The 16,050-nt window shown below is 35.3% G+C and overlaps 1 protein-coding gene across 1 annotated transcript; it reads right to left on the bottom strand.

The window, feature by feature from the left end:
- Positions 1–10,283: 10,283 nt before the first annotated feature.
- Positions 10,284–15,103, bottom strand: LOC135137599 (uncharacterized). The gene is made up of 3 exons (XM_064067291.1): positions 14,936–15,103; positions 14,825–14,881; positions 10,284–11,151 (listed from the first exon to the last, which is right to left on the bottom strand). Exons 1-3 carry the CDS (start codon positions 14,942–14,944, stop codon positions 10,753–10,755), a joined length of 465 nt encoding a protein of 154 aa, XP_063923361.1. The 5' UTR covers positions 14,945–15,103; the 3' UTR covers positions 10,284–10,752.
- Positions 15,104–16,050: the final 947 nt, after the last annotated feature.

Genomic DNA, 16,050 nt, shown 5'->3' with positions numbered 1-16,050 from the left:
AACGTGCACAGCTATATCACTGAGATAACTTTCTCACAATGCTAAAGACTATATTACCGAGGAGCTTTTCTTGCAACGCCTGATGCATTTTGTATTTATTTATCTTGTGTTTTGTTTGGAATAAGCAGTGCACGAACTAAACCTTGCAAACAAATTGTTTTAAGTAACCAATCACTTGGATCATGACATAATGTAACCTCATATAAATTCTTTGTTTGAATCGTTGATAAATTGTGGCATAATTGAACATCATATAAATTCTTTATTTGCATCGTTGATAAAATGTGCCAAATATTAATCTCATGTAAATTTGTTACCTTTGCAATTTTCACCTTATACAATATTTCTCTATCTCACAATTTTAACCTCAGTAATTTTCTTTGCTCTATAATTTAAATTGAACGTAAACTTTCATGCTCTGCAGTTTTTAACCTCACGAAATATTTGTGTCTACATAAGTTTAATTTCAAACCAGATCTTTTGTTTTTATAAATCTTTGCTAAGTTTTTGTTTTGTAAATATTTTCTTGATTAATGTTTTCATCATATAAATAACCTCAAACTTTGACACTTGTTAAGTTGTAGTTTAATATCAGAGTTATAAGAATTGAACATTTAAATGGAATTGAGGTTAAATAACACAATAACACTTGGTGGAAGATGCGCAGTGCGCTGGGACCCAACCACGAGTTTGCGAACGCAACGGTACTGGGCGACAGTGCTTGAGATAGATAGAATCACCGTCGTGGGTAGGAGAACAGCCACGACCGGGAGCCCCAAACTCCGTTCGTGCTACAACGCCCCCTATGGGTATTGCGATTCGGCCCCCATTGGGCAGCCTGAGGGCAAGTCACGAGTCACCCTCGCTCGCAGTTTTTTTTTCTTTTTTTTTTTTTGTAAATGGAGGAATAAATAATTTTGTGTCCTCCATTAATTTTATGTGTTATTTAGCGGTACTTTTCCAACCTCGAGGTCCACCATTTGCATTGAACGCATCCCGCCATTTTCTCAAAAACACAACGTAGGGTTCCATTTTGTTAGACGATCACAGCCAAGTCCAAATTTTGAATTTTTTAATTTTTCGCGGGATTCCATTTTTTTTTCACTTGCCAGTATACTAGTGCGAAAGCTGGCATTCTTTTACAAGTTTGAGTCTCATCGAATTTTTAAAAAATGGGCTAAAAGTCACAATTCTATTTTACATGGGTAAGTAGTTATGGAATTTGTAAGTTCTATAAATATAGAAAACAAACAATTCATTTTTCAGTCTTTTGAGATGTAGATGATAAAAGGAAAATAAAAAATATATACAAAGGTGGTTTTGGAAACAACTGTATATGTAGTTGATATTACAACGAAATGAGCCTGATACAGCGGATTCTGTTTCGTTTTGTCAATTATATAGTGTGTACTGCTTAAGTTTTTGGTTCTAGACGTTGTTTAACCAACCGGTATAATCGGCCGAGTGTCCAGCGCTAGACGATTAAAGACCTAATGTTTGATTCCAACGGGCATCAGCCTATATTTAAAATATTTGAACTGACTGGGTTACATTGTCTTAAAAATAATTAGATTCGACATAAGCATGTCGCAAATATCTGAAATATCTGGGCATTCCGCTATAAATTTTTAGAACTGAATCTGAACATTAATAATTTTAATGATGCATATTGTTATATTGTTTTTCGTTTTAATTCGATTCACCACAGTTGAGAGACGAGACTGATGACAGAATTTAATTCTGGTATATGTAGGAGTCATTTTCAATTGTCAGTTTTTCTATCCTGTGAGGCGCTACAATAACTATAACACTTTTTAGAAAACTCTAGTTAAATTCATCTTACTAGCGTATGCGACTAATTTAAGAACTACTAATCGGATAAATATTTTTCGGCCACATGTTTCGCTGTAAACTCTCAGGGCATAAAAAGAAACGAAATTATGTATTGTAAATAACGTATTTTTGCCTAAAAGTTTTCACAATTTATTTGAATGGAGATCGTAGGTATTTAGGTAAAGGGCAGATAAACATATGTCGTGCCCAAACAGTTTTGACCGCGGCCGAGCATTTGGACACTAACAAAATTATTTATTTGGGTGTAGACCCATTTCCTTGGAAATGGAAGAGCTAAACTGCATGTAGGGGAAGAGATAACAATTAAACATTTCTAACATTTTGATACATATATTGAAAGAGAGAATTACAAGCATATCAAAAGAATAATTGAGTAAAAATGTAAATGAAGAACGGAGAAATAAAACATGAGAATAAACTTACATAATTAAAAACATGCAGAACAACTAAAATTAACGAATTAAGATCATGCATCTAATTCTACGCCAACTTGTGAATTTAAACATGTAAAGAGAGAGACAAATGAATTTCACTTTTTTTGAATAGCTAACTTGAATGAAAATCGTTTCCGGCGCTATTGCTTATATAGGGATTTTTACCCATTAATCTTGTCTCCCGCGACTTTGGTGGACCATATTTCTTCATGATTTGTGTATTACTTGGAACGCGACTTTAGATTTTATTTCGCTGTTTTATAGGGTTTAATTTCGTTTAATTGTGGCTCCGCAGCTGACGTTTTTTATTGGTTACTGTGTCGTAGATCTTCGAGTTTTTTCAACTTGCGTCATGGTTCCCAAGTTGTCATCGCCACATGTGGTTGGCCTGTTGCAGCTATTGGTAACGACGGCGTTTTTTGAGGTTTTTTATGCGTCTGGGTTTCGTATGCAGGTGTTTTAGTTTGAATACAATTTCGGATGAGAGTAATTGCGATTGGCGATTTTTATGGTGTATTATTCTGTACAAGTTGTTTGCAATGTGTGGCAAGCGCAGTGTTATTTGCAATTTGCGAATACGCGAATTTTGTTCTTGCATTCGGGGATTAGTGGTTGAGTTTGTTTATCTATTTGAATGGTACTATATGCAGATTAGGACATGCCTGTTAATTAATTAAGATTTGCAAATTTTCGAGTTATGTTTTGGGGATTTGTTATTCGTCTTTTTATGTGTTGAAACATTCGAATTTGAATTTCAATGATGGAATCTTTCAAGAACGATACTTAATGTCATTTGTTGTGTAGTATGACATAGTACTTAACTTGAATGTTGAATGCAAACGGAAGAGAGTCAATTCTGTTTGACGAACCTTACTGGTGTGACGCCGAATACCAATGGTATTCGTGGTGGAAATTCTCTGAAAAATCCCGAACGTCGCAAATACTATTTTTCTGGGTATCCCGACGGGTGTACCGAAATCACACCCTCTGGCCCTATTCCTCTCGCTGCTTGTTGACACTGCATGTTGTTGTATTTGCCTTGTCAGTGTATGTCCAAAATATGCGGCCTGTTGATCCCTTTTTGAGATCATGTGATTTTCTCGATGAGTTGGGAATTGGAAATTACTGTCTCGCATGCCAAAGGGCTGTTCTATGTCAATACAACCAGATGCTGTTATAATTATTGTAATTTTGTAATGTGCATAATTTGCTGGTTTGCCCACTCCTCTATAGATAAGAAGCACCTGGCGTTTTGTTAACACACAACGGAGGTTCTACTTCTGTCGGATGTACACGTTAATTTCACGAAATTTGGATCTTTACAATATTAACTATAAATATAGTCACTGGTTGAATTTAATTTGAACAAGATAAATGGAATCTGATCAGGCTTTTTTCGTACCAATCGTTAACAGTAATTCTACTACATCCAAATCTCCATGTTTATAAGCATAATGTATCGGCAGTTGGCCATCCTCATCTGGAACGTCAATTTTCGCACCTTTTCTTTGCAAAAATAAAATTATATTATAACCTCCGGACCCATTTTTGCACGCATAGTGTATTGGTAACTGGCCACTTCTGTCCGGAATATCTAATTTCGCACCACTCGTAAATAGTGACCCCACTACGTCTAAATCTCCATATTTACAAGCATAATGTATCGGAAGCCGTCCGTCTCCATCCGGAACGTCAATTTTGGCACCATTTGTTAAAAGGAATTCTACTACATCTAAATCTCCATATTCACAAGCATAATGTATAGGCTGCCGGCCATCTCCACTTAGAACGTTAGCTTTCGCACCATTTGTTAAAAGGAATTCTATTACATCTAAATCCTTATATTCACAAGCATAATGTATCGGCAGCCGGCCATTTCCATCGGGAATGTCAATTTTCGCACCATTTCTTACTAGAAGCTTTATAATACTTGTATGCCATCTCTGGCACGCATACTGAATCGGCAGCCGGCCAACTTCATCCGGAATGTCCACTTTCGCACCATTGGTTAGCAATAATTCTACCACATTTAGACGTCGATGTTCACAAGCATAATGTATCGGTAACCGGCCATCTCCATCCGGAACGTCAACTTTCGCACCATTCGTTAAAAGGAATTGTATTACTTCTAAATCTCCATATTGACAAGCGTAATGTATCGGCAGCCGGCCATTTATATCCGGAATGTCAACTTTTGAACCATTCCGTACTAGAAGCTTTATAATACTAGCATGCCATCTTTGCCACGCATACTGAATCGGCAGCTGACCATCTTCATCCGGAACGTCAACTTTTGCACCATTGGCTAGCAACAATTCTACTACATTTAGACGTCGGTGTTCACAAGCATAATGTATCGGTAACCGGCCATCTCCATCCGGAACGTCAATTTTTGTACCGTTCCTTACTAGAAGTTTGATAATACTTGTATGCCATCTTTCACACGCATAGTGGATTGGCAGCCGGCCATCTCCAAGTGGAACGTCACCTTTTGCACCATTTCGTAATAGAAGTTTTATAATATTTGTATACCATTTTTGACACGCATATTGAATCGGCAGCTGGCCATCTATATCCGGAATGTCAACTTTCGCACCATTCATTAGTAGTACTTCTACTACACTTAAATGTCCGTGTTCACAAGCATAATGTATCGGCCGCCGACCATCTTTATCCGGAACTTCAACATTTCCAACATTCGTTACTAGAAATTCTACTACACTTAACCGCCCGTGTTTAGAAGCATAATGTATCGGTAATCGACCATGTCCATCCGGGACATCAAGTTTCGCACCTTTTTCTTGTAAAAATAATATTATATTATACCCGTTAATGTCATTTTTGCACGCATAGTGCACCGGTGTCTGACCACTTTTGTCAGGAACATCCAGTTTCACACTATTCTTTGCCAGCAACTTTACTAAGTCTAAATTTCCGTTGTTACAAGCATAATGTAGGGGCAGCCGACCATCTCCGTCAGGAACTATTAAATTCGCTCCGTTCTTTAACAATTTTGTTACTACACTTAAACGTCTGTGTTCAGAAGCATAATGTATCGGTAGCCGACCATCTCCATCCGGAACGTTAACTTTCGCACCTTTCCGTAACAGAAAATCTACTATATCTGGATCTCCACGTTTACAAGCATAATGTATCGGCAAACGGCTATATTCATCTGGATCATTCATTTTCGCTCCTTTTCGTATTAGTGATTTTATGATATTTGGATGCCATTTTTGACACGCGTACTGAATCAGCAGCTGGCCATTTCTAACCAGGATATCGTCTTCCACATTTTTGTCTTGCAAAAATAATATTATATGATATCCGTCAAAGGAGTTTTTGCAAGCGTAGTGCATCGGTAGCTGATCATTACAGTCTGGAACATTCAGTTTCGCACCGTTCTTTGCCAGTAATTCTACTATATACAGATTTCCGTGTTCACACGCATAATGGATGGGTAACCGACCATTTCCATCTGGAACGTCAATTTTTGCACCATTGGTTAACAGTAATTCTACCACATTTAAGCCTCCATGTTCACAAGCATAATGTATAGGCAGTCGTCCATCTTTATCCGTAACATTCATTGAAGCACAATTTTTTTGCAAAAATAATATTATATACTTTCCCTCGCCGTAATTTTTGCAGGCGTAGTGCATCGGCAGCTGATTGTTTTTGTCCGGAACGTCCACTTTCGAACCGTTCGATACCAATAATTCTACTATACTTAAAAGTCCGTGTTCACAAGCATAATGTATAGGGAGACGGCCGTCTTCATCTGGAACGTCAACTTTTGCACCATTTTTCAAGAGCAATTTTACTACATCTAAATCTCCATGTTTACAAGCGTAGTGTATTGGCAGCGTTTCATCTCCGTCAGGAATATCCACTTTCGCACCATACCTTACCAGTAACGTTACAATATTTGTATCCCCTATTTGACACGCGTAGTGAATCGGCAGCCGACCGTCTCCATCCGAAACGTTGATTTTCGCCTCATTCGTTAACAATAGTTCCACTATACTTAAAAGTGAGTGTTTACAAGCATAATGTATTGGCAGCCGGTCATCTCCGTCCGGAATATTTACTTTCGCACCGTTCTTTACTAGTAGTTTTATAATATTTATGTGCCGATTTTGACACGCATATTGAATCGGCAGCCAGTCATTTCCATCCGGAATGTCAACTTTCGCGCCACTGGTTAACAGTAATTCAACTACATCTAAGTCTCCACGTTTGCAAGCGTAATGTATCGGCAGCCGGCCATCCTCATCTGGAACGTCAATTTTCGCACCATGGGTTAACAATAGTTGTATTATACTTAAACGTTCTTGTTTACAAGCGTAATGCATTGGCAGAGCGCCATCTCCACCCGGAACGTCAACTCGTGCACCAGTCGTTAACAATAATTTTACTACATCTAAATCTCGATGTTTACAAGCACAATGTATCGGCAACTCACCACCTCTATGGGGAACATTCACTTTCGCACCGTTCCTCACTGGAAGTTCTATAATATTTTTGTGCCATTTTTGACACGCATACTGAATTGGCAGCCGGCCACTTCCATCTGGAATGTCAACTTTGGCACTATTGGTTAACAATAATTCAACTACACTTAAATCTCCATGTTTACAAGCGTAATGTATGGGTATCCGGCCAACTCCATCCGGAACATCAACGTTCGCACCATGGGCATGGGTTAACAGTAGTTGTATTATACTTAAACGTCCTTGTTTACAAGCGTAGTGTATCGGCAGCCGTCCCTCTCTATCCCGAGCGTCAACTTTCGCACCATTCTTTAACAGTAATTCTGTTATATCGAAATTTCCATGTTCACAAGCATAATGTATCGGAAATCGGGCACTGGCGTCTGGAACGTCCAATTTCGCACCATTCTTTAACAGTAATTCTATTACATTTAAATCTCCAAGTTTACAAGCATAATGTATCGGGAGTCGTCCATCTCCGTCCGGAACATCCAAGTGCGCACCTTTTTGTATCAAAAACAAAATTTTTATATAATTTTCCCCTCGATAATTTTCGCAAGCATAATGTATCGGCAGTCGGCCATCTCCATCCGGATCATTCACTTTCTCACCATTCGTTACCAACATCTCTATTTCCTCTAAATCTCCATGTTCACAAGCATGATGAAGCGGCAATCTACCGTCTTTATCTAACACGTCTATTTGCACTATCACTTTCACTATATCAAAATGCCGTCTCGCAATTGCCAATTGTATCGGACGTTTTCCGTTGTTATCCTGATCGTTCAAGTTAGCTTCTTTGACAATTAACGAACGTAGAGTCTTAGTTAATTTTTTTTCACACGCATAGTGCGCTAGCGACTGACCTCTCGAATTTACCACATCGATTCTAAACTCCGGCAAACCTAACGCAAAACTCAATATTTCGTCAATTTCCGAATCCAAAATGAAAAGTTCTTCTACACAATCCCATTCGGAGTGATTTTTTTCATCAGCAAGTAGTTTTTTTAATATTCGGGCTGACTTGTTAAAAAAAGCCAAAGCTAAAACACTTCTTGAACTAATATTACTATATGTATTTTTTAAAGCAGTCGAATTTTCAATACATTCAAAAATCATTGGAAAATCAAACCTAATTGCATAATATAAAACTGCCACTAAAAAATCTTCAGCGAACTCATTCCCGTCATACAATGGAATCAAAAATGGTAAGAAAACCATCAATTTTTTAAAACAGACATTACCTGATGTGTTGAATTTATAAAATTTTGGACCTACATCACAATATTTTAATGTTCTACTGACTTCTTTGTTGTTATTAATTATCCATTTATGGTTAAAACTGTCGTCTTTCAGAAGAATGTTGTTTTTAACAAGTGGATAATTTTTATTCCACGCGCAAGCTAATTCCAAAATGTCGCGACCAATCACATCTTTTTCAAGTAAATCAGAATCACTGAACTCTCCTAGAATTGAAAGATTTTTATATATAACGCCTACTAGACATTTAGAATTCCGCGACAGCATTAAATCTAAAAAGAATCGAATGTTTCTGTAACGACTGTTAGAAATAAAATTTTTGTCACGTGCTTTGGAAGTTTCGTATTCAAATAGGTACAACGCTGCAAAATATTCACCGTAGGAATTGTGAACGAATTCAGCATCAAATTTAGATATAACGCGCGTTATAAATCCCACGTCGTCTCCTTCGTTTTTAATTTTTTTTAGAAAATTCTTAGTCATATTGTCATAACCGAACAACGCATTTTTAATTTTGCTTCTAAACGAGTTAAAAATGTAATAACGTGCAGCTAAAATTTTATAATGCTTTATTTTAGCATTCTTTTCAGTTTCGAAATTGTGATTATTTTGTTCATTTCCTAATGCAATTCCATTTTTATCCTTGTATAAAACGTAAAATTTTTCTTCAACGAAATGTTCGTACAGATCAAGAACAGTGAAAATACCGTCTAACAAATGTAGATATTTGTCTCTGTCTTTTAAAAACAACTCTGTAAGCATATAAATTTGTAGAGGAATACCCAAAATTTCATAATTTGGAAAAGCCAGTACATTTTTTTTTATTTGATTGAAAGTTTCATTCAGCTCGTTTTCGGTAATCTGCAAACGAGATTTAATGTATTCTCGTTGTTCTTCATCATTAAACTGCTTTATATTTCGCGCAAACGTACCTAACTTGTGTTCTAACATATCTTTTAAGTTGTTTCGAGAAGTTATCCATTGCTTCACACCTTTCTCCGAAAGGGATTTGACTAGTGTTAAAATGGAAGCTTGAGTGGTATCAGACGCTTCATCGAGTCCATCCCATATTAGTTGTATTTGGTTTTGTTCCAACATTGACTTCAACACATTTTGGTGGCACGGGTTTGTACATTCCTTAAAACTATCTTCTAGGATATATTTTAAAAAAATTTTCATGTTTGATCCATGTTTCCTAAAGTGTAAGGCATGATTTCTAGTGTAAATTAAAATGATCCACTTTGTCGAAGAACTGTTATTTTTTAAACTCTTCATCAATGTGCTTTTTCCCATACCAGGATCGGCACAGATGATGTTGACGTTTTGCCAAGAATGACTAAAATATTGACTTTCAGGTGTAGTGTATTCCATAAATTTACTTTGTAGCCGAAATCGCCCAAGTTTGTCAATGTGTCTTTCTTTGGGTCCATAATTCTCACTTTCTATCCATTCCAAATGATGATTGTCTAAATATCTCAAGTGGTGAAATTGCATTTTTGAATTTTTTTCGCACAATGCAGAAAATTTTTCCTGTGAAACATCGTTTTCACAAATATAGATCTTTTGTTCATGATTTGTGTTCTGGATGAGATCAACGTCATTTACTTCGTTGATTATTGATTTTGGTAACAATCGTTTGACAGAATTGACATCTGTTACGCAATCTACCAACACAATTGTATTTTCACCAACATTTTCCAAGAATTTAACATCTATTAAAATTTTCGTCAACTTTCTTTCGATATGACTGGGTGGAAGTGTATCTTTGTATTTTCCAATCAGCAATGGAGCTTCCAACATTTCAACTAAATCATCTGTAGTGATGTTGTCTTCGCAGATTTCTAGCAAGTATTTTAACTTAACGTCTTTTTGACCTTGCAATGAGTAGGTAAAATTTGCTAGGAGTTCTTTATAGAACTGTACTTCTTTCTTTAAATCGGCCAATTTTTGAAACAGGTGTGTTTGTTGTTGACCAGCTGTATTGTTATCAGTATTATTTCTAACACTGTCAATAAACGTTTCTCGATTATCTAGTATAATTAGATTTTGAACTTGACATATTTTTATTGCTTGATAAACTTGTGGACTTCCTTCAACCACCAAAGGACTTTTTCCCAGTAGCCACAGGAGCTTCGATACTTTTGTTGCGTCCTTATCGTACAAGGTTTCCTGTTTTTCTATTCCGTCTTCTGTTAATTGGTACATGTTATTAGTTTTAACCGTTTCTTCCTAATCATCTATACCGTCGATAGCATTTGACCACACTGATTCGAGTTTGTCGAAATTGTTACTATTTATAACAGTCAAGTCAAATTTTGAAACAGCTTTTCTAAAAATGTTTCTTTTGGCGTCCACTGGTCTATCAGCAACAAAAGATAATGGTTTGATAGAAGGTGTAAGTACGCAAAGGGTTATCATGTATTTCATCCACGTTTTATTCAATTTACTCTTTTTCCCTTCTTTCATGCTCCACTGCGTTATGAAACGTAGATACTCCCGAAAAACGGTCTCGTTGCTTTTGAAATAAGTTTTGAACATTTGAAGTGTACACATTTCTAGTTCTCTAACATCTGTTTGACCAGTGTACAGATATAAATTTTTAAAGAAAGATCCATATTCCTTGAAATTAGCCTCATTTTCTTCGAATTTGTGACACTGTCCTCCCAGTTCTGTACTACGAGTACTTAGCAAGTTGTCTTGCTCACATAGCGTCAATTTGCCAAATTTAAACCTAAATCTATGTGCTCATCATTTAGCTTAGAATTGGTAAACAAAACCATCTTCATACACAGTTCAGACAACTTCGGCTCATTTTTAAAATTTTCATAATACTTCTCGAAGCTAAATAGTCCACTTGATGCGTTTAACTGCTGAATTTTTATTCCTCCTGTTTTGCTAACGTGTTTCAACTGAATAGCGAACGTTTCCGTGCGATCTTTGAATTTAATTTCAACTACAACGTCATCGAAAGACCCATATTCGCTGTCGTTCGAGGATAAATAAAATTTTTCCACATTGTCGTCAACTATTAATTTTAATACTAAATGAGCTATGTAGAGATGTTCGTAATCTCTACCTTTGTCGGTGGTACCACTTCTCTTCTTAAATTCCTGAAAATAAGGTTTAGTTAATTATTTCAACAAAATAATATAACTTTACTTTAATTTTTAATTTTTGTAAAGTTTAAAACGAAACTTTAAGATGCTAAGATAAGATAAATCCCACCACAGTTCACAGTCACAGCTAAATTAATTGAGGGTGGGGTGGCTTAATCTTCTATGTACTTGAACGACTACTTTATAGTATTTTTTTGATAACCTGTATAACTTAAAACAAATAAGTATATTGTAGATTTTTAACCACTGAGAGACAGGTTAAGGTTTTTGCTTTTCGTCAACAACAATTTTTTTTTCCGATTTGTCCCAATTTTTCACCATCCATATGGTACTGATCACATTAATTAATTAGTACCACTTTCAATAATCCATTGATTGTTTGGATTGGTTGTATGGCCTAAATTGCCACTAGTTGTTTAAACAGCACGATATGTTTTACCTTTTGATACTGAAATGTTGATAACCAAGCAAAATTTAAAGAGTGTTGTGATTTTGTACAAATTGAATATTGTTACGAAATAAACCCATACGCCGCCTAGGTACGACGCCTATGGGTTTCCTCGAGGGCTTTCTAGTATGAACCGCGGCTTTCGGGAACCATGATGATTTAAATAAGGACCATTTTCGGAAGCAAGTTTTTTTAGTCCAGTCAACGAGAGAACACTAGAGTCTAGGTCGAGTGGGAATTATTCTGTACATAATCGGGGTATAGTTAATCGAATAAATTAGTACTACTGAGAAATAAATCGTTTTTTAATTATTTTATTTATTTTTTTTTGTATTTACATATTCAAGCTTTAAACATTTTTGACGATTTGATAACTGAGTTGGAAGAAAGAAATCATTTAGAAGTTTTGCCTTTAAAGCAAAGACTGTTAAATTGTGAAAATTTTCAAAATAAGAATTTTAACCCAAATAATTAACACAAAGGAAAAATCTGAAATTAATAATTAATGAATAAAGAAAGAAATTAAATCTGTATTTTTGATTTTTCTAAATATGGAGGATGAAAAAAAAATGGCGCACTAACTCAACGGTACATTATTAACTTGACGTCCACTTATAAAACTAAATATCGATCTAGATAGTTATATTAAAAAAGGTAAAACATTTTTTAAGTTTTTCGTAATATGTATTATAAAATGAAGAATTTTTATATTTTGATAGTGACATTTTTGTTTTAATAGTTTTATCTTATGAAACATTTTGCAATTTAGCGTGCCGTCCCCGTTCGATCCCCGTTTCAGCGTCTTCGCCTCTCCAGGCGTGTCTTAGCGGCACTAGTAGGTCCAGGGCGCGACGCTGACGAACGCCGCAACCCCACTTGAGATATCGAAGAAATTCAAACCGACACCGTCACCGACCGATCCCCGGGTTACGTCGCAATGACTTCATTAACTTTTTGTTTAAGTATATGAGTTTATAACAGTAATGCCAATAATAACTCTACCGCGTTACCAGAATTTTAGTTAAATAAGATTAGTCGTTTTTGATTTAATATGTAAAATAATTTCCGTTATTCATTAATTTTTTTGAGTCACTCTGTATAAGTACTTTTTGAAAAATGCAGATGAGTCGATAAACCACAGTGTGGTATCATAATATTTTATACATTTTTGATTGGATTTTTTTCGCCAAAATTTTGAGATGAAGTCCAAAACTTTTTTGAAGTGATCAACAGATAAATTGTGATTAACGATTTACCATGCTTGCCAAAACCTTAATACGGTTGCAAGATTTTCGAGTATTCGGTTTACAGTTTCGAAGGTAAATTGTAAAATGTGGTTACATAGCTTTGGTTTTTTTTTAATTTTGATATTTAAATGTATGCAAAAGGCCGCAAAAATTTTCATTCTTTTCTAGAAAAGAATGGTTTGATAAAAGGTGTAAATACACTATGTTGTCACACACTTCATGATCGTTTTATTACATTTTTTCCCTCCTGCAGACATCAGTGGTTTATAAAATCTAAAGGGTGATCAAAAAGTTTTCAGATTAGAATTGGCCATGGAAATATTTGTCATGTCTTTGATTAAACTGTAAAAGTCATGCATAATCTTTTTGAAGGTTCGAAAGAGCTTTCAAAAAGGTTATGCATGACTTTTACAGTTTAATCAATGACATGACAAATATTTCCATGGCCAAGTTTAATCTGTAAACTTTTTGATCACTCGTTCCCGTTACATACTCGCGAAAAGTGGTTTCGTGGCTACCGATTTTTTTTTAAACATCCCTAGTATACACGTTTCAAGTTTGGTGACATTTGCTTAATAAGTATAGAATTATAAATTTTCAAAAAAAAAAATGTTTATAAATAACTTTTACTTCAAATTTGTGAAAATATACTCCCAATTTTGAAATACTTAGCAAACTGTCTTGTTTACGTTGCGTCAGTTTGCTAAATTTAAACCCATTTGTATGCTCATCGTTCAGTTTACAGTTGTTAATAAAACCATATTGGTAGACTGTTCAGATAAATTTGGTCCAGTCTTGAATTTTTCGTAATAATCATTTTTCAACTTTATGTGTTTAACTTTTAAATTTTTAATCTCGCTATTTTGCTAACGTATTTTAACTGGAAATTTTGACTACAGCGTCATCGAAAGATGACAAAAAATCTAAGCTAGTTAGGTAAAGACGTTGAAAGTTAGTGGTACAAGTTCTCTTCTTAAGCATCTCAAACTACTGTAAAATTGATTCATATATTTTTTTTGTAAATGAGTAATATGAAAAAAATTTTTTTTTCGAAGCGGTAATATGAACAAAACCATGTAACGGGTGTTCAAGTGAAAAATGACTCAGAGTAGGGGTTGGAATTTCATTTGACACAAACGGCATGAATATTCTTATAATATCCATTTGTCAGAAATAGCCTGTCGGCTGTTATGTGTATGTTATAAGTTATAAACAACGGGCGGAATAATGTCTCAGACGCTCAATCCAGTGCTGCCGCGTCGATACTTTGATTACAAATATATTTTTCTTTTGGAATATATCAACATAATATAACATTTCAAGATCATAAATCTGTGTCCTCTGGTTGAAAAATTAATAAGGGCACCGAGTATTATTATTTGAAGTAATATAGTAATATAGAAGTCGTTTTTTTTACTAGCTGTAAACACTCCTAGAGACGCACTGGCTACGACCTTGTGGACCAGATCAAAGCGTCCCCGCTACTCGCCGTAAAACACACCTTGCTTCAAGGGGGGAATTGCATCCGTAAGATAAATTACCGCGTACTGGTTATAAGAATAGACATGCCGCTTGTCTCAAATGAAATTCCAACGCCTATTCTGAGTGTTTTTTTCATAGAAAACCCGTTAGTTTTTTACTTCAACGAGGGTCACACATCATTTTTAACACGTGTTATAATAATAGTCTAGTGCAATGAAGATGACAGAGAAAAAGTTTCAATAGCATAGTTCTTTCTCACCAGTTTTGAATTTTGCTAGTGCTGTTGACTGTGAACGCATACTAGTTTAAATCGTTGCCTATATTGTCAGAACCATTTTTTTTAATTCGGTTTATAGCTCACGCTCGAGAAAAAATAGAATTATTTATGTTGTTCTGGAACGTAAAAGTATTGTCAGTATTTCAGTGATACCTGATAATGTGTAGACTGATCGGCTTTTGAATAAAAAACAAACACTTGTATGTAACTTACCGAGGAAGAATTTTTAGGCACTGTGTCCCGTCCATCGATATTTGTTCTATTCGGAGTCTGTAAATGTCGTCACAAATAATAAATTCATCATAAAATATGTGTACCACTTACCGTTGTCATGTTTAACTACAGTAAAAAATAATGGTTTTGCAACTGATACTTAAAATGACAGTGATACAACTTCAGTTGTTATGAACTTATTATTGTTATTAACTTGATTATTCAGTTTGATAATGACTAATTAGCAGGGTTTTGTGGAGACACACGTCACGTGTAATTCCAGTCAGTGGAAGCAACTTCAAGTTATCTACGATACTGAGTTCCGCAAAGTGTCGGCGAGGTTGTGGTCTCGCAGTCGTCATTGTATTCGAGCCCCGGCAATTTGAATTAGAACAAAAAAAAAAAAAGAAAAAAGCAAGTATGTGGAATGTCAGGTGTGGGATTCGACTCCGAAGTCCGATGTGTTAATTGCTGGGTCAACCTGACTTCGTACTTATCAAAGAAAACTATTAATTTTTTCTGTATTGCGTAACGATAACATGATAGTCCGCGGTAATCAGAAGGAAGTCCTTTTTTGGTTATGATTCATTTGAAACTAAATACACGATGATGATTTCAACATTTTAAATACGATCTTTTACAAGACAGTAATAATAATTACGCATGTTTTCTTATTTTAGGAAAAACGTTTTTCAAATTTTTTACGATTAGTGGTACGAATGATGCATACAGACAGGCCGATTCAGCGTAAATGGTGAATCTGACTAACCCGAAAATACATTGATTCATAGTAGAATTTAAATAATATCATGAATCCAAGTTTGCATTCTTGTCACTGTCAGTTCCAAAACATTTCATTGTTCGGCTACTTCGGCAAAAACCAACGAGAAGATGTAGAGAATACAAAATTTACTTTATTACCTTTAAGAATGAATTCAGGTGATACTGTATTCATTACTCATAAAAAACCACTAGAGCCATATTCAAAGATATTAAAATAATGTCATATTTTTGCCAGGATAGTAAGGAAAGAAGGAAAGGGGAAATTACTGAGCAAAATAAATAGATAATAAGAAATAAAAGCCAATATATACCTGTATATATTGGCTTTTATTTCTAAATCTCTATTTATTTTGTTCATTTTACCAGTTCACGCCTGAATATTTGTGCATAGGCGACCCACTTTGCGTTTTATAAACAGCTTTGATAAGAATTTGCAGTGATAC

Source organism: Zophobas morio, unplaced genomic scaffold (assembly GCF_036711695.1).
Source record: "Zophobas morio isolate AGI-343-1 ecotype UQ-CSIRO unplaced genomic scaffold, CSIRO_AGI_Zmor_V1 ptg000029l, whole genome shotgun sequence".
NCBI classification, from domain to species: domain Eukaryota; kingdom Metazoa; phylum Arthropoda; class Insecta; order Coleoptera; family Tenebrionidae; genus Zophobas; species Zophobas morio.
This window is presented reverse-complemented; position numbering and strand designations above follow the sequence as displayed.